The sequence below is a fragment of the Solea solea genome, chromosome 21, assembly GCF_958295425.1.
Source record: "Solea solea chromosome 21, fSolSol10.1, whole genome shotgun sequence".
Classification (NCBI taxonomy): domain Eukaryota; kingdom Metazoa; phylum Chordata; class Actinopteri; order Pleuronectiformes; family Soleidae; genus Solea; species Solea solea.
In genome coordinates this window covers 14,271,990-14,294,216 of record NC_081154.1, presented here as the reverse complement: position 1 = coordinate 14,294,216, position 22,227 = coordinate 14,271,990, and the positions used below count along the sequence as shown (strand labels likewise).

The window sequence follows — 22,227 nt, the reverse complement described above, 5'->3', positions numbered from 1 at the left end:
AGGGAGAGAAAAAACGAGGTTAATCTCATATAGAGGGTTCAGGAAAACAAACCCCTTATGTGACATAATTATAGTAATCATATTACAATATATTTTTTGCATTATATCCAACAAATTTCAGGCTGTGGCACAAACACACTCCAGTCAGATGGATTGTTATGTTCAGGTAATGTTTTTACTGGAAAATGATTCATTCATGGACCTACAGATAATCCCATTTAAAAACTAATGACGTGTTCTATACGTTGAAGGGAACATTTATACAGTAAAACAATTAATTATAATGAGGAATAACCAAGTTTTCAAAAAAACAAAACAAAACAAAAACCAAGAAAGAGACATAGTGGTTCCTCAGGACGGCCTGGGATAATCAGGTGAACCCGCCATAAAGATCAGAGTCAGGGTGCAATTGCCTAAACGAGTCAGTTGAACTGAGCTAAGCAGAGCCTCCACGGTTTGGGTTGCCAGGTTTGGCACAGGTGCCTGTGGGCGGGCTGGTGCCAAAGGTGGCAGAGGCACAGATTGCAGAGAAGGGCAAGACAAGAGAGACACAGAGAGAGAGAACGAGAGAGAGAACGAGAGAGAGAGAAGAGGGAATAACAGTGAAGGACACAGAGGAGGAAGAGACTGGTCTAGAAAACTGCTCTACAGTTTATTTATTTATCACTGTCCCTGCACCATATAAGCCACAGTCACACCTCACTGACCCACTGTTTATTATCCAGAGACAAAAAGGGGAACATGAGTCAACAACACAGTCCATGTGATCAATATAAACCAGCTGTGTCATCAAAAATAATTTAACAGCCAATTATGAATGCTAATATGACCATATTAATACAGATCAGATGTTTAATATTTCAGAAATGTTTCATTTGATGTACAATAATGATCATTATCCCACGGGTCATGTACATTATTGATGGAACAAATAGTGCTTTTCCCTTCTTGTGCATTTATTTCCTCATTACATCAAATTGTAATTTTCCTATAATTGCTCCATTTTGGTTCAATATTTTTGACATCATTAAAAATAAAAATCATGAATCATTTTTTATGTTCATGAAGTCATGTTTATGCTGCAAACCACTTAGCAGTTCATTCACCAGTGTCGTTTCCTCTTACAAAGCATGAATGTGAAGAATAAAGTCAGTTAAAGTGTAAGTCTGTTTCATTGTTTTGTTCTCATTCATCTGGATTCTATTTTTTTTTCTTATTTTTAACCGGGTGAGAGTTTTAAGGGTTAAAAAATGTCTTTTCATTGTTAAATTATCGGTTGAGTTCACAGTGAATGTGTTTCCATGTGGTTTCTCCACTGACGTATGGGTGACATCTAGTGGTCATGTAAAGCTAGTGCAGTGCAGATGAAAACAATAACAACTTCTTATAATTATTAATGTGTCACAGACATTATTTCAGCAATTATACATTTTTTGTTGTTAAACGTGTGATAAAAAAAATTGTCAAGAATCTTATGACACAGTTAGGCTTATTTTTATCAGATGTATTTTTGGTTCATATTTCTATTCAGAATTCATTCATTTTCTATGAAACACCAGTAAATTCACATTTAAATAAACATCTGCCAAGAACATTCATCAATCTTATAAACGCTGGTCATTCAGGATGAGAGAACGCTGCACTTGAATTGGCGCCTCCCTGTGGTGGTTTGGAGAGTGACACTGTGTGCTCACCACATTATTGATCATCAGACTAATGGCTTGTCTTTTGTGGCTATAATTCTATAATCCTGAAGTTCATTCATCTTAAGCACTAAGCATTTAAACTCAGATTGTATCCATAAATTCAAACCTCCTCCCTGTCACTGAAAAGCACTGCAAAACAAATATTGTTTTACAATATACAATACAATACAATAGAGCTGCAGCAACAGTCACTAGATGAAATGTAACACTTGCAAACAAACAGTGTTGAATTCACACGAGTGTGTAATGCCAATAGTTAACACCATCCGTGCATTTTGGAAATAGTGTTAAAACAAGTTTAACACAATAGACAACAGGAAATAGTCAAAAGTCAACTTTTATTTTGTAAGGTGATTTCAAATGTGAAAGCCAAAGAGTTTACATTTTGGACTAACATGATACCTTTGTAGCCAAAAGAAAATTTTAGCATCAAGTGATGCAAATGCTCACAAAAGCTCATATTTTCAATTTCTTAAAGTCAGCCCTTGGACTGAAGGGGACCTGAGCCTCAGAAGACCCGTCTGTGTTGACATGTCCAAGGTGGAAGTTTTACTTTTGATGAGAAGACATTTCCTCTGTAGCAGAAACTGGCTGAGGTTCTGAACCAGTGAGCTCAAAAAGAGCCATAGCTCCTGCTAAAACATCTCGAGTCTCACGATATAGAAGCGTTTTGACACATCTGAGGCATGGTATACATTTAAGCACAGGACCCAGGAAATTCTTCCAAGATGTTTTATTTCATTCAAAAGGGTAACAACATGGGTGATACATGATCGTTTATACACATATCTGCACTTACGTTATTAAAAAAGTACAACATTAGATAATGTTAGTCTCAAACAGTGTCCAACAATCTGCACTCCAGAATCCACCATCATGAAATTCAAAAACAACCATTTAAAGAACATATGTCAACTTCATAAACTCACAGGAGCAGTCTTGTTTCCCTTTTGTTCTGCTGGACTGTTCGGAGGACGTTATATCCAGCCTGAGGGGGAAAGAGACTCCCTTTGCCCAACTCCTAAGAAACAAGCAGCACCAACCAACCTGAACTACTTAAAAGGCTTGTTAAAAACAACACTTGACATCTGCTGTCAGTCTGTCTGTGAGGGTTTCAAGAAAAGTCCAACGTTGTTGGGAGAATCCAGTGACTTATATTGGAACCTCCTGTGCAGGACCAATCAGCTCCAGGGCTCCACCTATACACAAATCAGTCAATCACACTCACCTGCAACCCATCACACACCTGCAGAGACGCCAAATTGGAATGGAGAAGGATGCCTGATTCTTGTTCTTCTTTGGGCTGTTTCCTGGATTGTACATAAAAGTGGATGTAGACTTGCAGTTCCCCGGATTACGGAAGCTTATTGTCATGTTTTCGGTGAATGCAATATGCTTCCATAACCCGATGAAACCAATGCTGTCATAAAAAGCGAGGTCCATTTGAATGGAAGTCTATGGGGAAATTTGATTTATTTCCTCAGTCAACATTTTCTTTGTTCTCTGTTGCTCGTTTCGGGTTTTCTTCAACAGCACCTGGTGTCAGTTTTGTGAATTATGTTCTCGATAGATGATAAAGTACGGTGGATATGACTAGAGTCCAGTGTATTGTCCAATAGGAGCCCGGTGACGCCTTTAAACTTCAGTTTGCAAGACGTCAACATAGCGCCGGTCAAACTCTGCCTCTGGAGGCTTCACACAATGAGAGCTTTGATTCTTGTGGGTGATGTTATGACTGGTTGCCACTTAGGCTGAACACATCGCTGCACTTTTCAAACAAGATCCCAGGAGATTTGTAGCCTATTGCTTTTTTTTTCTACCATGGACTGTGATTATATACAATAAAGTAATTGCTAATAATTTGCTGTCATGGAGTATAGGGTTAACCCTACCCTAAAACCTGAAAAGATGGATTATATAATGTTAGGGGTTTAGGTGAAGGTGACACAGTGGAGTCTTGTCATTTTAACTCATTTACGGAGGCAACACAAACAGTCTCAACTCCCAAGTGAGAGAAAAAAATATACCCACAAAAATAGTCTACTGTTTTATTCTCCTATAATCCCTGTCACCGCTCTTCTCTCCTTGTCTGTAACCTTGTCTCCTTAGCAATGTTAGACATAAAGACAGCACTAGATCCAAGTGTTTTGTGGAGTTTGTGGAAATAATGTAAAGTCTCCTTATAGGTTAACAGCATTAATGATTAAACACTGGAATGTGCCCAAAACTGGCCATGTATACAAATTCTACAGAGAACGTAGTATTTTCCTTTGTGTCTCTATCACTTCTGGTTTAACATTTGCATATGCATTGACACGCTCTTCCCCAAAGTGTCTGTCAAGCACTTGATACACACCAACACAAGCACTACACACTAAACTCGCTGCAATGCCAACACTCAACTCTGTGAGGAGAGACTGTTTCCATGGCAATGAATTTCCCAACTGACTGCCTCTTATACATTTTCCACTGCAAATCATCAGATAGCCCATAGGTATAACCACTGGATAAGAACAATGACGTGACTCTACCCCGAGATAAAATACAAATAATAAACAAATAAATGAACCGAGGCGTCCACAAGAAAACACAAGAGAATTCATAAAATTATACAGAACTCTGCAACAAAGTGGTCCACTGACGGAGAAGAGATTTGCTCTGATTTTCTCAAATCTCTCAGATGCTGTTTTATGCCACAATAACGGCATGGAGTAATAAAAACACAATGATGTTGCCATGTTAACTCATATTTCAGTTTGTGCATGACAGAGCCAAGTTCCTTCTTAGTGGATTATATCAGCACACATAATTCTTTATTTTAAACCTCAGGTGTCATGAAGGACATTTTTGTTTGTGTAGAGGTACACCTTTCCTCTTGAGCTGGCCATGGTTTTGGCTGTTAGTGCATATGGCACATTTTTTGTAAGGTCTCTCTCGACAAACTTTGGAATTCAAATTATTATTATTTTATTTAATAGACCAATAGTGAATACTATTAAGTCATTAGAGGACAAAAACAGAAATTACATAGTACATATTACTATATTATATATAAAATATTGAATAATTATCATGATTTAACCATTGAAATGCCAGTTTGAATACATAATTCTAATATTTTTTTATGAAAACACAGACACACAAAAAGTAGTGATTTTTCATATAATAAATGTTGGCTGGGGGATATACAAACCTCAACACGATTGAATGTTTGGTAGTAAAAGCCAACAAATATTAATCTGTGAAGTATTTTGAAAGTGGACATTTTTGTCCTTAAGGACTGAAGAGGGCAGTGAATTAAACTGAAGCCAAAGGGTTTTAGAACAAATAGGACACAATGTATATAGTTTTTAACCTGAATAGTCTGTTATTCAATTGTATCATGTCATTTAACAATGAAGGCAGCATGACAGTTAAACCAGATTGGTCAGTTTTGTGACATCTTATTTCCAGTCCATCTGAGAGGAGGGTGCTTTCTGGGCCGCTACAACAATTAAAGCTTAACAAGAGAGAGCGAGTGAGTGAGAGAGAGAGAAAGAGAGAGAGAGACAGAGAGAGAGAGAGAGAGAGAGAGAGAGATGACAAACACAACTCAAGAGTCCAAAGATCTGCTGGGGAAGAGGGAAGCTGCTGATGAATTACAGCTAAATTATAGAATTATTTGAAAAATTCAACCTGTTTGTGGCGACACAGAGATTCATAGCGCCAGATTACAGTGACAGGGACAGGTTTGAAACGGACCTGACTCCGCGTCTGTGCATCTGTGCGCGCGGCTGCCGAGGGTGACCGGGTTGGGTCTGAGCCATGGACCCGCTGCTGCCCATGGAGAGCGAGCGAGACGCGGACAAGGACGCGAAGAGGAAGATCCAGTTCTCGGTGCCGTCCGCCGTGCCCACTCAGCTGGACCCACGGCAGGTGGAGATGGTGAGCGACTGTGTGTGTGTGTGTGTGTGTGATATGTTGTGAAGTGTTCAGAGTGGCTGTGCTGATGGTGGTTGGAGTATGGGCACGTGTGGAGGACTGAGGTCACACCAGGGTCACATATACTGTACCTGTCAGCTATATCAGCTTGTTTGTGCAACATGAAACTTACAATCTAAACTTTTATGAGAAATGGTCTAGAGCCACGGCTTTCAAACAGTGGTACGTGTACCACCAGTGGTGCGTGAGCTTCCTCTGCTGGTACTTGGAGGAAAAATACTATATGTATCAGGGAATGTGATCAGAGTGGAACTGAGGACATTTGACCCTCCCTCAATCTAATGTCGCAAGACTAGTGTCTGAAGTATATGTGAGGAAGAGGAGGAGGATGAGAGATCAACATAATTTATTGGGTATAAATCTGCCTCCTGTGAAAAGTCTGTAGTCGACTTTACTTGGACTTTTTACACCACTCTATTTTAACGATGGCGATAATGGTGTTACTTCAAGAGTTCAATATTTTCTCAGGTGGTACTTGATATTAAAAGTTTGAGAACCACTGGTCTAGATAGATAGATATATCAAAACGATGTGGCATTTATGGAAAACACACATTAAGAATAACAACTATTTCTACATAAAATGACCTGGAATAAACCCAGTGTAGAATACATTCATCTTTTCTGTGCACTGTGTGGGTTTGTCCTCCACCACTGTCCTTCCTCATCCTCCAACAGTGGAGTTATTATGGCTCAGGGAGAGTCATCGGCTCGCCTTGTAAGAAACCAGATACAAATCCTCATTACCCTCTTGCCACCGAGCTTGATGGGCAGTTACATAACCGGTCTGACGCGACTTTGCAGACCTCCTCTGTATTTTGATGCGGGGCAGCGGGACCGTATGGGCGCTGGAATTAAACTGAGCTGTGCTGCCTGTGAGTTTTCCGAGCCCCTCGAAGTGATGAGGCATCTCTGACCTTCTGAAAAGAGTGGATGAGGAGGAGGAGGAGGAGGAGGAGGAGGAGGAGGAGGAGGAGGAAGTGAGGGATAAAGCACTGTTAGTAATATTAAAAATGTGATTGCGTCCCATCCTGAGTATAGTAATGCTCTTACCACACTGAAATGTTTAAATTTTTAATGTTCTAAGAAGAGGTGGGGAGTGCATTATGTAAAAATAAATACACCATAAGTCAATTTACTGCAGCTTATACACGATCATCCCAAAATAAAACATGCTGACATGGACAGAGAGGAACCATATTTGCCAAATAGTGCAGTGTGAACAGGAATCATATTGGCCTGAGCACTATATGGAGGCAGAGCAGCTGTAAAAGTCTGCCAATATTAAAGCCAATAAAGGTTATGGGGTAAGACTGATATAACATTTGGAAGCAGTCCTCAGCTAAGTGATCCTGGAAGCTTTGAAGACATCCATGTCTTAATGGCAGGAGGTTCCCTCGAGTAAAATCTCCTTTTGGCAACCAGGTGCAGTACATCAGAAAACTTCTATTTCCCCCCTGTAGAGGATTTGAAAGATTTCAGGCATGTGTTTGGAAAGATTGTTTCAGACTGGAATGCAAATTAAACTAATAAATCAATAAATATTTCTCACACATCTGTTGTTTACAGCCCAACTTGGCACCTCTAGAGCTTTGGACTACTTTTCCAGTGCAGATTTATCCCTTCATTTGCTTTCCCAAGCAGTCCCAGCAGGTCTGACTTCATGAAAATCTAAACACGTTCATTCAGCAACACTGTTTGAGTAAAACAAGTCTGACTCCTATGGTAATTAGTTACCATACTATAATAAATTATCTAGGAAAGTTTTTCTGCTCCCGTATTCTTCCAACCCTTTCCAACTTGGATTTCAGTCCTTCAAATGCTCATTGGCAGCTCTGCGAGGGAACAGGAGCTAAGTCACCTCTCCCGATAAGCAGAAAGATTAGATTACTTCAAACCCTGCACAACTGATCTCATGAGAAGGGCAGCAGAATTCCCTCATAATGCACACATTGCATGCAAAAGGTTACACATAAGCCTGGTTCATACGTCATAATACATCTTAGGTTATGTCTTCTAAGGCAACTGAAACAACTCTAAATCGAATGTTACAACACACAGGAAATGTGATGCTTGAATTTCAGCTCAGGGTAAACATGTGATTTATTAAAACGGTGTTGATGTTTATATCATAATCAATGTTCCCATTTAGAGGAAAATATGTGATAAAGCGCAGCACATATGACTCCGTAGAGTGTGATTGACAGCAAAGCCCTATTTCCACAGTTCGTCACACAATGATTTGTGTTTCCACTGTCAACTATTGAGAGAGAAACCAAAGTAATGGACCTGTAGCATCTTATGGTTTTTTTCCATTCTCTACATTACTCTTTTTAGTGTACTGAATCATTAGAATCAGTTAATTAAAAAGATTAGTTCCCAGACTCCAGTCACTGAACTGAAATGCAGCTAAACAGGTTGTGATTTGGCTCATGATCACCGGCTTTCGGCAATGCTGTCACTAAATAAACCAGATTTTTAAGCGTTTTTATCTGATCTACAGTTGTGTCGAACGTCGCGCTCACGACTCTTCCAGTGATGACGTGCTCTGATCAATCAGTGGCAGTCTGTCGACGTCACATTTTAGTATCGACTTAGCTCACTTGTAACCTCACCGGAGCAGGTACTAAAAAACAAGCATCAGGTACCAGGTCCTGTCACTCATGTAAAAGCAAACAAACTAGCAACCTCACAATGTATTATCTAATTGGTGGCTATAATTGCAGGTGTCTTCTGTGAATTTCCTGTTTCAAAAACTGGCAGAAGCTGATCAGGGGCATTAATTGTCCACTTTTATCCAAACCACACAGAGGATTTCATTTTCACAAATGCCCTCGTCACTTACCACCTCCCTTGTAATCCACCCGGTTTATGAGCATTTTTTTAATGAATTATTGACCCAAGGGTAGAATGCTCCATCAAAAAGCCCCAAGAAATTTCGTAAAGACTTTCTCATTCCTTTCTTGTCGAACCCCGATCGCACTGTCTCCGTTCACACTGCAGCCTGTGTGAGTTGGGAGAAGAGAAGAGAACAGAAGTCTGTACAAAGGGCGAGACAAGCCAAATGCATGAGTGCGGCATTTCCAAAACACAGCCATAATATTAGCATGGAAATGTCAAGCAGTGGCACAGAAAAAAAACAAAAAATAAATGAAAGAGTGGGAGGGAAAGAGTGAAATCGTGTTGAGGAGGGAAAACAGAAAGAAAGAGAATAATAACCAACAGAAGGCGAGTAAGAAGAGAAAAGAAAGAGAAATCATCCGCCAAGGAGATAACTGATTAAAACCAAAGAGATTAGCTGAGGATGGCTGAGGCCTGAATCAAGGGCAAAGGCAGATCATGCCAAGAACAAATTTTCACCGCCGCACAGCCAAGAGCTAAACTCCAGCTGGGTCTAATTCAACAAGCACAACATTCTTCATTGTGCTCCCGTTAAAACGTTATTGTTGTACACAAGATGGAGAAGAACGCTCCACTTATCAATCTCTGAAATGGGATACAGTGAGCAGGTGAGAGACACAACAAGTCCTCACCTGCAATGGAAACTCTGACATTTCTATACATCATGTGCATGTTTTTTGGGGTTTTTTTGTATGCGTGTTATTAAGATTCATTTACATTTGCAGCCACTTTACTGCGAGCAGGGAAAGCGCAGGTGTTGCTGAGCACATTAACGTTGGCACCGTTCACTTCATTTCTAAGTCAGTGTGACGGTGAACCAGCATGCCCCCCCCCCCCCTGAAAGTTAAGAAGCGACATGGAACTCAGCCATCGTTCATTTGATTATTTACACCTGGGATTTCCTGTGATGTGATTCATACAAAAGGGCTGCTGAGCAAAGAGCCCATTATTCTTGCTGAATAAAGAATCCTGGAGCTTTTTATTCATTCATTTATTTTTTTATTTATTTATTTATTGAGTTGGCCAGCCCACGGCCTAGTGGTAAGGGAACTTGGCTTGTAACCGCAGGGTTGCAGGCTCTAATCCCAACAGGTGAAGGGCTGTGGTACCTCTGAGCAAGGCATGTAATCCCCATTGTTTGACTGGGTTAATTGGATACTCTACATTGACCCCACATCCTGTGTTCTCCTCGCACTGGTCCCAAGCCCAGGAAAAAGAGGAGGGTTACATGAGGAAGATCGTCCAACATAAAAGGTCTCTGCCAAATGGAGTGTGGCGACCCCTAAAGAGGAAGAAGAGATTTTTATTTATATATTTAATAATTCTTCACTGGTAAACAAAAGGTCAGGGGGGGGGGGGGCGGGGGGGGGCATTGTGGGTTTGATTTATCTGGTCATGAATATGTCACGGTCCAATCAAGCACGACACAGGATTATTCACGGAATAAATTGAATGCACTGTATGAACAAAAGGACTTACGCTGTCAGTATGTGCTCGTGATGATTAAGTGGATGGGTTATTTCTGCATAAAGGGCTCTTTAGGACACTGTTCCCACCCTGTGAAGTCGATGTGCATGATAAGAAGATTAATGTACTGAATGTTAGGTAACCATGAATGTCATTCTACTAAAAATTGTTCTTATATATAGACAAATGATTGATTTACTGTAGTTTTGTGTTGCTTTATGTCCCCAAATATTGCAGTTTCTGTGCTGCTGCTGCTGCAACAGGAGTGGAGTTGCTTACTGTATGTCTCTAATTTAGCTGGAAAATTCACAAACGTGAACTAAACGCTGTAGAAAATCTGAGCAGAAAATGTATAAACACATTAGACATGCACAGTTGGCATAGAAAGTCAGGTCCAGCTGTCCTCACTCGCACCGGCATGTTTGTCTGAGATTGGTTGCACCAGATATGATTTGACCTTTCAAAGGCACGTTGAAGTGTTTCGCAGGAAGTTAGCAATTTTGTTTATTAGTGTTGTTAATTATAAATCCATATCACAATACTGTCCCTGTGATTTATACTCATGGTGTTGTAAATTAGTCTCAAACTTGTTCAAGTCTCATTTGGCCAAATAAAGAAGAAGATGAACACATTTTTCTTCATAAATGTTAGGAGAGCCGGCAGCACGATCAATGCAGCGACACTGAGCCACCTCTGAAATTTAAAAATGGTGTTTCAGACATGGATAATAAAGCCCTAATGAAAATACTATGTTCCCCGCAGGTGCTTAACCTTCTGGCAACAGCGTTAACAAAACACTTAGAAAAGGTCACTGTGTCTGGAAGGGCTATCAGACAGGTGCACAGCCTGTTAGTGCACATTTTATTTCCTGTGTGTGTGCGCATGCATGTCTTTCTCTGGTTGTGAGGACAGATTTTGTCTCAAAACCTCACAAGGACATTTTGGTCAGCCTTCACAACTTCAGTTGGCTTTGTGAGGGTTAAAACTGTTAAACGATTGTCAAATGAGTTCACACGTGTTTCCCACTACAGAGGTGTTTAGCTCTTGTATCACCTGGTGACATTCTTGGGCTGCACACAGGAAGTCCCTTGTATACACAAATAACCTCAGTGGGTTTGATGCATTTCTGACTTAACAGAGGCAGAATAATAACATTGTCACAACATCGTGAGGTTATAGAATTAAGATGTGGTTAGTATTCAAGTTAGGCATTTAGTTCAAGTGGTTAATGTTAGTCTGTGTCCTCCGAACTACTAAAAAACTATGTTTGTTGATGCATGCAAAATGTTCATTGTTGTTGTTGAATGAGAGCCGTGGTTCTCAAACTGTATACATGTACCACCAGTGGTACGAGAGCTTCCTCTGGCGGTACTTGGAGGAAAATCAGAAATCCTGTTCTACTGTATATACCAGGGTGTGTGATCGAAGTACATTCAATCACCTTATCTCTTGCTCCATCTGTATCTAATTTCACTTTACCAGTGTGTGAAGTATATGTGAGGAAGTGGAGGATGATGAGTCTGCCTCCTGTGAAAAGTCCCGAGCTGACCTATTTAACGTTTGTGATAATGGTGTTACTTCAAGAGCTCAAGTTTGACAACAGCTGAATAACAGCATTTAAATACAAGACACAATTGCTTGTAACTTATTTTCCATTTAATGTACTCACACACAAACACAGCTATCATTGTTACTTAAATTCATTTGGACAACCGAACCAAAGCCTTATTCCTATACTTAAACAAAACTGCCTCACCCGAACTTTAAACCAACTTAAACCAACCACAAATTAACTTAACTAGTTAGCCCAGAAATGAGGTTCTGCCTCATTAGGACCAGGTTTGACAAGGTCAGTGTCTATGCCAGAAAATGTCCTAGAACACAGAGAGAGGGAGAGAATGATAAATATGCATGAATCCAGCACATGGGGGAAGACAAATGCATGTAAGAGTTACTCTTAGTAGCTGCCCACACATGTCATGCCTACACTCTGAGCTGTGATTGGTTTGGCAGCGACTTGTATCTCACAACAATAAGATGTTATAAATAAAGAGAGTGGTGAATATATTAAATGTATCAGAGCACTTTTAGTTACTGTTGCTCTGAATAATGTGTTGTTCTGTGTTTTCTTTTAATATATGATCTCTCTCTCTCTCTCTCTCTCTATATATATATATATATATATATATATATATATATATATATATATATATATATATATATATATATATATATATGATACATATATAAAATGTGAGGTTGATGTTGGGAGCAGTAACCACGTGCATTCAGAAACAGCCATTGATTTTAGCTCACCTGCTTCCTCGGGCAAATGTCAATAAAATCCTGTTTTGATGCACGTGTGTGCGTCTCGTGATAGACTGAGGATTTAAATCCTTCAGATTTGGCTTCAGGTCTCAAACTTTGAGATTTAGAGTTTAACTGAACCTTAAATAGGCTCTTTCAGCGTCACCCTTTATCATTGGATATTTCTACTTATTAGGTTAGTTAAGTTAAATGCATTAGGAGTAATTTGGTTATTTAAATAAACAAATTTCATTCAGAATGACTCCTGTCAGTGTTGTTTAATTATACTGTTTAATTATTATTAATGCCCTATATAGTCATATAGTTGGAGCTAATTCTGCATACTTTACATGCTATGCAGGTTTTTAACCACCAGCTGTGCAACTAGAGGTCTAAAACACAAAATGGAAACGTTCAAATCAGGTACATGTAAGTTAAAGTTGCACAACTTTAAATAAATGTATTTTTACTTTCTATAAACTGTAACCTAGAATTGTTTAAAAAAAATGCATTCAGGATGAATTTGAACGCTTTAGTTTGATGTTCCCAATATCGTTCGAGCCATTTTGTACAGCTGCACAATAGTAGACCAGATTTGACATTCTGTATCATCAGTTGCATAACCACTGGTTTCTATGACTCCCTCTGCCTCACACATAGAATAAAGGAAGATGACGAATGTGCAGGAATTCAGGTGTAGTGAGTTTTTGAGCCCACAGTGTGTGTGTGTGTGTGACCTGAGTGGAGACCTCGAGTTCTGTTCAACAGCAACAGAAAAGTACAGCTCTGCTGACTTTACACAGTTAACCACAACTGTAAAAACAGCAAAATGAAAACAAGGAGCATGAATTGTGAGACAGAATACAACCTATTTAAGTGGAAGTACAATTATGTCTTTGGGTAAAATGGTGATTGGAACATGCAGTAAAATAGTACACAAATTAAAGTAATCCAGCTGCCTGTGATAAGACGTAATCCTCATTCAGGAACAATTTGGTAAATGATGTTCTGAGAAAGATGTGTCAGTAAATGCAATGACAGGAATGACAAGATAATTGATAGCTGCACACTTGTCATGTTGTGTCATGGCTGTCAGATACTGGAGCAAACAAGCATGTGCAGATTCACACAGACCCTCTCTCTCTCTCTCTATTTCTGTCCTCGCTAAGATTCGACGGCGAAGGCCGACACCAGCTACACTCTTCAGAATGACAGATCCACCTTCGCCAGAGGAAGACTCCAGCCCACACCAGGTAGACCAGCTGGCGTCGTGCACTGCTCTGGAATGAAAAACTTCATCTTTGACTTTTAGTGAAAGTTCAATGATTTTGTGTTCGGTGAGCAGGGGCATTTTGTGAGACTTTGTGTGGCAACCGGTTGCGATGTCGCACATCCCCTTTTTAAAGCCTCCAGAATGACGATACGGCCTGTGTCTGGTTGTCACCTACAACCAGGCTCCTATAGGATGACACCAGCTGTCAGTCACAGCGGCGTCCACTGTCATTTATTTTCCTTTAAATGCGACTGTGAACACCTTCAGGAAAATGTATACTGTTATTATAAAAGAAGACAGACGTAGGTTTAGTATATTCTGACATCCTGATCCACTTCTGAGAAACGGAAAGGTCCTGTCGATTTTTTTGTATACAGTCTTTGGTCAGGGGGGTTCTAAGTCTCCTCATAGCCATAAAATTTAAGGTCAAAATTGTCAATACTGTGGACTCACGTAATCCGCTTTTCTAAGCTCAGGGACTCGCCAACCCCCTGCTCTGTGACACAGGACAAGATACCACTTCTATCCATCCCCGTCAGTCGCCCTAGAGCATGAGAGCATAAAGCAAATGGCATCTTGGTGTGCACGGTTCCTAGTAGGCAGTGTGGGTTTTATGTGAACTTATTAAACCCTTACTGTATTTCACTATCAAGCTCTGTATGTACACAAAGTGCTCACAAATCGCAGCTCACTCAGGTTTGTTTTGTGGGGGTTGTGGAAAAAAGTATTTAAGGAAATGCTGGAAATTCTCTTTGGCAGCAGCACTGTACCAAGTGGGATGAGAGTGAGTGGGTGTGAAACAAAAGTAAATTCTCCTTGGAACTAATATTGTATCTGACGTTGTTGATGCCATCAATCTTTGAATATCTGGTGGATGTTTTTCCAAATGGAGTTGCAAATAATAGTCAGAATGAGAAAAAGAAAATATAGGTTTTTCCCCTCCCCATCTATTACATTTTTGAATGTAACTTTTTCCTTTCTTTCTACTTTAATGCCAGCAAAAGACAAAGAAAAAAAGATGTAATATCTGTCACATTTTATGTAACACTATAGAGCAGTGAAGAGGACTATACTGATACGCTTCAACATCGCCTACAAACCATTATAATCCCTGTTTTGGGTGTTTAATCTCCACAGTGGGTTATAGGAGAAAATGGAGCCTTGAAAGCCAAACTGGTTCACGCGTCCACCTACCAGCCGCCCTCACTCAAAGGTAAATGCTGTTTCGGTTTCATGTTTGCACCACACGTTACGTAATAAATGATACCAAATGAAATAATCTGGTAAGATTAATACATCAGCAGCTGTGTGATCCATAATGTATTTGTTTGGAATACAAGCATATCCAAAAAAAAACAGTGAGAGGTGTGTGTGTGTTTGAATGTGTTTTATGTGAGATTAGGAGCAGAGGCAGCTGTGAGTCTGCTCTGGATCATCCTGGATTATGGGCACACAGACAACAACACACACATGCACAGGCTCATGTGCGCACACACACACGCACACACACACACACTCCTGTTAGTCTGTTTTTCTTGCAATCTTGACTTCTTAAAAAGTCACAAGTACTGACATTTCATCAGTGTGATGTATAGCTTGTTCCACTGTCGCTGTAATACACCATATATATATATATATTAATATACATAACATACCAGCAGGTACATCACAGTATGTAAATAGCTGGGGGGGGGGGGTTAATGTAGGACGACTCAGGGGTCAGTGCAGGGGAAATCAATTCAATGTATTAAAAAACAGCAAAATTAAAAAGCAAGAACAAAGCAAACCAGGGGCAAACCAGAAGTAAACCAGGGGCAAACCAGGAGCAAACCAGGAGGAAACCAGGAACAAGACAAGGGCAAACCAGAAGCAAACCAGGGGCAAACCAGCAAAAGAGGACCAAACCAGGGGCAAAACAGGAGCAAAAGAGGACCAAACCAGGGGCAAAACAGGAGCAAAAGAGGACCAAACCAGGGGCAAAACAGGAGCAAAAGAGGACCAAACCAGGGGCAAAACAGGAGCAAAAGAGGACCAAACCAGGGGCAAAACAGGAGCAAAAGAGGACCAAACCAGGGTAAAACCAGGGGCAAACCAGGAACAAACCAGGAGCAAACCAGGAACAAAACAGAGGCTAAACAGGACCAAAATAGGACCAAACCAGGGGCAAAACAGGGGCAAAACAGGAGCAAAATCAACACAGACAGTCCAGCAGAGAACAAAATGAAAATGGCATACTCACAAGGAAGGGAGAGACAATGAGACACAGGTGATACTAATTAGGGCGGAGCAGGTAATCTAGAAGGTCAGAAACCAGGGAGTGACAAGGCAAGAGGTGAGTGTCCAAACTAAACAGGATGTAGCAAAATAAAACAGGAAACCCACAAATAAACAAAGACAAAAAAACACAACACCAGTAATGCCAACCAAGTCAGGAAAATTAAAGTCCAAATAAATAACAACACCAGAAATAAAACAAAGCTCTGGGACAGGATTGTGACATGCTGAGGTTTCAGCATGCAGCAATAACCTCAAAGAGCAACACAACTGGGACTAAGCTAATGGAAAAAACAAGCAAAATCAAACCAGTTCTCAGTTTATTGATTTGTTTTCTAGCTGTGCAGAGGATGGCTCAGGCTCACCTGGCCTCCCTGGCTTCTCTGGACATGACCTCTGTGGACAAAGAGGACTCCTCCTCTGGAGAGGAAGAGAAAGAAGGTGAGAGAAAGATCCAGCAGCAGACAGACTCAGCGACAGGTGGGTACGAGTGGACGGTTTTACACGCTGCTACACTCTCATACGCTTGGACCACGTGTAGAAAATGGCTTACACTTGTGGAATCTTGTTTTCTTTTCAGATCTAAGTGGCGAAAAACAACCACTCAGAGATCAATGTCCCCTGTCAGACATTTCATCAGTACATTCTGATCTCAGCTGCCGTCACCACGGAGACGAAGGGGAGGCCAAATGAAGAGAGGATGGAAAGGGAGCTTGACAAAGGAAGACTGTTCTGACTGAGTGTTGCTGTTAGGGAGGATGCAACCTGCACAGCACGTGTGTGTGCGTGCATGGATGTGTGTGTGTGAGTGTGTGTATGTGACTGTGTACATGGATGTTAGGAAAACCTGAATGTGGGAAAGAAGGAGAGGCTTTGAGAAAAGTCAGAAGGGTATTAAGCAGCTGTGAAGAAGAGTTTATATGAAATCATGTCTCAGTTGGGAAAAGACTAAATTCCTGTTGGCGAAGGATATTGCACTGGAGATCTGCCAGGAATTGCGGGATTTCTCTCGAGCAAAAAAAAAAAAGAGCTGCTGTCAGTGAAATACTTCAGTTAAATTCTCTATATCGCTGACTTAGAGTGGACTCTCTGTCTTAAGGCTGTGGCAGTAAATGTTCAGAGAAACGTTTTATTCAATCAGGAGTCCACAAAGAGGCAGTTCCTCCTCTCTGCTCAGGAGGTTTAGGCTGTTTCTCAGTGAATAAATCCCCACTACCACCGTATGTGTTCACTAGGTGATGTCAGTAAGACGGAGAGGAATGCTAATGGCAGCAAGACACAGGAAGTTAGCCAGGAGAAATGTACAATGGGCAGGATTGTGTGTGTGTGCGTTTTTTGATCAATAATTCCATAATAACCTTTCAGCTTCATGTAAATCAAAACGATCTGCGAGAGAAAAAACATTTCTGCACCTCCTCTGGGCTCTGTTTACAACCTCACGACTAAATCTTCAGTGTGGTCACAGGGCAGTGCATCGAGTGACTGAACACTTTGACCAATCATAGAGCAGTTCTCAGAGAAACAGAGCAACACACACAGAGTGAGACAGTTCCACGACATCAGCCCTGCATACAGATTGCGTCTGGAGCTGGATGTGCCAATAAGACTTCCTATGCTGCAAAGAAACCTAAACAAAAAGGACAGCGTCTAAAAGAGAGTCACACAATAGACACACGGAAGTGAGCCAACATCAGCAGAGCAGAGATTTATATGTGAAGAGAGAGTTGTGTAGGAAACATGTCCGTTTTATGGGGTTTTTCCACTACCTAGTCCCGGCACGGCGCAACTTTTTTCCCTTGACCATTAGCGATAGAACCTGGTACCTGGTACTATTTTAAGTACCTGTTCTTGTGAGGTTCCTAGCAAGCTGAGCCAATACTATGTGTTAAAAATCAAACCGAACAATGCTGAACTGTAGAAGATCTAGACATGCATTAATCAAATCAACATTTACCAAAGGAAATGTCTAAAATCTGAATATTTAACAGAGGAGCCTGGTGTATTTAGCGACAGCAGTGCCGAGCGGCGAGCCGCATCGCAAACCCTGCCGCTGTATTTCAGTTCAGTGACTGTGTCAGACGAAGACGTGCAGGAAGTGCTGGACAAATCTTTTTGATTAACTGATGCTAATGATCCAGTAGACTGAAAATAACTTGCTTTACAAGTCACTCGTTTCATGCAGAACATGCTGTGATGACCCCTACCCACATTGAGGAGGTACGATAATAATGGAAAGCCAACTAAACCGTGTAGAGTCCAGCCACACCTTGCCCTGCTGGAACCATGGAGTGGAAAAGTGCCATTACAGCATCAATACCAAAATGTGACTATTTTAAAATCAGCTCTTTTTTTGTCCACCAGAGGTTTAACTGTGAGTTTTAAAGTTCAACAAGAATCAAAACATCTCCATGTTTTCTGACTCGTCTTTCCTTTTGAAAAAACATCAATTTATGTAGAGACAAATCCAGAATTGCCATCATGTGCCAAGTAAACTTATCCTGCAGGCCAAGATCCAACTAATGCAAAAGGGGGAAAAAAACCAAAACATCATCCACTTGTTAATACTGTCTGTATAACGTACAGCTACATTTATCATGGCAGCGTGGAGTCGCTTCAGCGGGAGAAGCAGAGTTGTTTGAGGGACAGAATGAGGTTATTGTCTTGTGTTGCATCTCATGCAGAAATCATGCACAACATGGGCTCCTATGAAACACAATACTTAATTATACACTACAACCTGATGTTTTACAGCCAAACCAGGCGCATCAAATCACACCACAGGTCACACTGCGGTGTTTCTGTCAGTTTACTTTTTCTCAACAAGGTGTTTTCATGTGCAAGGTCAGGGGGGAGGATGTGTCACAGATTACTCCATTGTGGTCACAGCCATTAGAAGACTTAAATCTAAACTAAATGATATCACCATAATACAACTAATCATGAGAACGCAGCACAGTTGTTTTGGTTTCTTGTAATGAACATGTTTTTTTGTTACATGACGAGCAGGCATGATCACAGAGAAGCAGACGGAAGAAAGAACAATCATTGTATTGATGAGGATGAAGGTTTATTCATGACCCCGTGTATAAATTCTGTTTTGTGTTGGTTGCTAATAAAACAGTCATAATGAGCAGCTGCTGTTTGCGTGACATTTCTTTTAAACATGGCGGTGGCCCGTGTGTTGTTTGAATACAGCAAATGACAAAAGACGCTGAGTTTTAGGGACTTGAACAAGTTGTTCTTGTCCATTAATGAACTTGAAAAAACACTGTTTATGTTGCTTACCACAGTAAAATATCCCCTTCCCTAAGATGTTTGTTAAACAAACACAAAAACATTTTAAATCCAAAAGCATGAACCATGTCTAGCAAAAATAGGACACATTTTGCCAGATATGTATTGTAGTGTGAACTGTGCTAAGTTTAATTAAATTTATCAACAAATATGACTAAAAGTAAATGGTTGAGGGTCATTGAGTTTGATTTTCAGAGCTACTAAAAATGTAGAAAAGTACTGACACCCAGTGTGCAATACTTGCAACTACATTTTTTTTATAATTTTCTGTTCTGTTGTGCATATGTGATCACTTAAAGAGCATTAAACCCACTATAAAGGTGAATCCATGAAAACACTCACAAAAACACTGTGCTTTCATCTATTTCCATACAAAACCTGTCCAACCCTGTCAAAACAGAGTGAAATAATAACAACAAACATGTTCAAAAAGCATTTTGGTAACACTGCTCCTTTATTCACATGACCAGATGTCACACAGCAGGTATTTCATTACACTGAGCAACAGTTGAGTGTAAAATAAATATATAATATGGCATTTATAAATCCCTTATGGGGGGAGAATATTAAGGCGCTGCGTTCTTGATGTTGTGGCTTCTGTGGTTTAATGGCGGGCAATGCTGTGATATTTTACACACTAAACACAGGGGGATCTGAAACATAACTGTGACCCGCGTAATGATTCTAAAGCTTTAATTGTGTAAAAATAAGTTTGCTGTAAGGTGCTGTGCATATTTTGCTCAGAACTCAATTGAAGCGTGACATTTTCTTCATGCTGTATTTGCAGTGTTTCAACTCCAGGAGGCGATGTTTGATCATGTTTCTGCCACTAATTGCCGCTTCGCTCAGAAAAAGAAATGGGGTGTCATGTCACATGATCCTTACGCACCATTAAAGAAGACATTAACTGCAACATCGAATGGAATAGAATAATGCAAAATTACTCTTATAAATAATTCATAGTTTGCTGTGCATATTACTTCAGTTAAATCTAAAATATTTTACTATAATGTATTCATTTATACCCTCTAACTATCATATATTTTGCCTTATCTCTTACTTTTAATCTTTAGTCCTTTCTAGCCTTTGCAAAAAATACCCCGGTCACATCATCGACTCCGACCCTCATGTCCTGAGACAGTGTGTAAACCTCAAGCCGTATAAGAGTGAAGCCACTTTGCTTCAAACTATCACAAACCTGGGCCTCATTCAGTGGAACCACAGGGATTTTCACACCTGGACCCCCGAAATAGTAACTCTCACCCAGAGCCCCAATGAGCAGGAGGTGGCCTCGGGGCCGCAGGAGCCCCCCAATGTGACCCAAGGCCCTGGTGAAAGCAGCAAGGTCCGGGCTGACGCTCTCGAGACAGAAGCAGGACACAAGACAGTCGGCCCCTGCTGAAGGCAGAGCGTCGGGGGCCAGAGGATGGGGACGGTGCACATCAACTGGGACGATGTCTGTGATGACCTCGCGTAGCTTTGCAGCTTTCTCTGTCCATGCTGAGGGCCTGATGGAGACAATGTCAATGATCACAAAGTAAAATTTGAAAAAATTATTTTAATTTTATAAAATTATTTAAAAGTTATTTTGTTATAAATATTTCACATAGCATCTCATTTGGAAATATTTCACTGCACATTCACGTTAAATTACCGACTACTGGTTCCCAACTAATTACTTATGCATATTTATCAAATTGCAGCATCCTTGATACTTTATTTTCACTGTCAGTTATCATTTTATTCTAAATTACTGTAAATTGACAGGTGTTTACTGTAACTTCACATCATGCCTTATGTTACTGTGACTACGCAGTACTTTCCTTGTATAAACGCTATATTTTACTATAACTTTGCAGTAATTGTCAGTCAGAATATATGACTTAAGTATTCGTATATGCGACTTAGCTCTGCTCACTAAATAAATACTATTTCAATGTAAGATCACAGTAGTTATTCTACAGTATATTACTTTTTCAGTTAAAATTCTGTATTTTACTGTAACACAGCAGTTCTGCCGCACAATATACTGTATTACCATGATTTGGTAGCATTTTCCTGTAGAAATACTGTATTTAACTGCAAATAAATCTGAAATGAATTGTCATGGCTAAGGCCTCTGAAATGATCATTTATTGTGCGATTTATAATTAAAACGTCTGAAATCTCAGTAATAATTTACTAAATAATAAACACCAAAACATCTGTTTTGACCTTTTTGGCCAAAGGATGCAGCACCTTAAATTAATATTTCATACATTTTCGTTTTATAATTGTCACATTAGGCCCAATGATCAATTGCTAGACCTTCTTTTTTAAAGATAAAGATAGATGAGACACATTCGCGCTACAGTGAGCGTTTCTCTCTAACACAGTGACGTGAGGATCAGGTTGTGTGAAATACCGTCGTCCCTCCAGCTTGCACACGTGCTGGAGATACGGTGTCCAGTCCAGGTTGCAGCCTTTCTCATCCTGGACCCAGCGCCTCAGCTCCTGCCTGTTGACCTCCAGGAAGTCTGTGAGGAGCACCTTTTTGAAAACCTCACAGCCACTCAGCACCTGGTACAGGGTAGGACCCGACCCTATGTCCACCAGCAGCTCACCACTCACATCTCCTGGGAAAGGTGGAGGAGAAGAAAAACAGACAAGATGAAACTGAGCAGTGGAAGTGAAGTCAGGTTGCAGTATCTGTACGTAGTAATTAAGGGAAATAAAATTCACACGTTACTTTTTAATATTTAAATCACACCGAAGAGGTTTGCACGACTGGTCACCTGATTGCTTTACCTTCAGTGAACGCTCGGTGCAGACACGCCAGTTTCCATGGCACTATGCTGTCATTTCTCCCAAAGTCAGCACGAGGTGCAGTGTAGTTGTACTGTAGATATGCTGCAGGATCAAATCCCTGATAGCAGACAGCCATGGCAGCTACTCCATTCTCCTTTTCCTTCCTTGCCATCCTAACTTTGCTGTGTGGATCTGCCGAGTACTTAGCAATGGTCAGTGGTCAGTTCAGGTGCCTTAT

The 22,227-nt window shown here is 40.5% G+C and overlaps 2 protein-coding genes across 2 annotated transcripts; one reads left to right on the top strand and one right to left on the bottom strand.

Annotated features, from left to right (window-relative positions):
• Window positions 1-5,264: 5,264 nt before the first annotated feature.
• Window positions 5,265-17,234, top strand: LOC131448552 (protein phosphatase 1 regulatory subunit 1B-like). The gene is made up of 5 exons (XM_058621121.1): window positions 5,265-5,630; window positions 13,531-13,614; window positions 14,772-14,847; window positions 16,248-16,388; window positions 16,489-17,234. The coding sequence occupies exons 1-5, from the start codon at window positions 5,511-5,513 to the stop codon at window positions 16,599-16,601; spliced, it is 534 nt and encodes a 177-aa protein (XP_058477104.1). The 5' UTR covers window positions 5,265-5,510; the 3' UTR covers window positions 16,602-17,234.
• A 2,423-nt stretch (window positions 17,235-19,657) lies between these two features.
• On the bottom strand, window positions 19,658-22,200 carry LOC131448660 (phenylethanolamine N-methyltransferase). The gene is made up of 3 exons (XM_058621304.1): window positions 21,990-22,200; window positions 21,607-21,817; window positions 19,658-20,710 (listed from the first exon to the last, which is right to left on the bottom strand). The coding sequence occupies exons 1-3, from the start codon at window positions 22,159-22,161 to the stop codon at window positions 20,272-20,274; spliced, it is 822 nt and encodes a 273-aa protein (XP_058477287.1). The 5' UTR covers window positions 22,162-22,200; the 3' UTR covers window positions 19,658-20,271.
• Between the last annotated feature and the right edge of the window lie 27 nt (window positions 22,201-22,227).

What these genes read in the sequence shown, in the direction of transcription:
- LOC131448660 (XM_058621304.1), bottom strand. Translation starts at nt 22,161, where the DNA reads ATGGCAAGGAAGGAAAAGGAGAATGGAGTAGCTGCCATGGCTGTCTGC. An exon ending in GCACCGAGCGTTCACTGAAG is followed by an intron (nt 21,818 to 21,989) that starts GTAAAGCAATCA and finishes CACCTTTCCCAG; the next exon opens with GAGATGTGAGTGGTGAGCTG. An exon ending in TGCAAGCTGGAGGGACGACG is followed by an intron (nt 20,711 to 21,606) that starts GTATTTCACACA and finishes TGTCTCCATCAG; the next exon opens with GCCCTCAGCATGGACAGAGA.
- LOC131448552 (XM_058621121.1), top strand. Translation starts at nt 5,511, where the DNA reads ATGGACCCGCTGCTGCCCATGGAGAGCGAGCGAGACGCGGACAAGGAC. An exon ending in ACCCACGGCAGGTGGAGATG is followed by an intron (nt 5,631 to 13,530) that starts GTGAGCGACTGT and finishes GTCCTCGCTAAG; the next exon opens with ATTCGACGGCGAAGGCCGAC. An exon ending in GCAGACAGACTCAGCGACAG is followed by an intron (nt 16,389 to 16,488) that starts GTGGGTACGAGT and finishes TTTTCTTTTCAG; the next exon opens with ATCTAAGTGGCGAAAAACAA.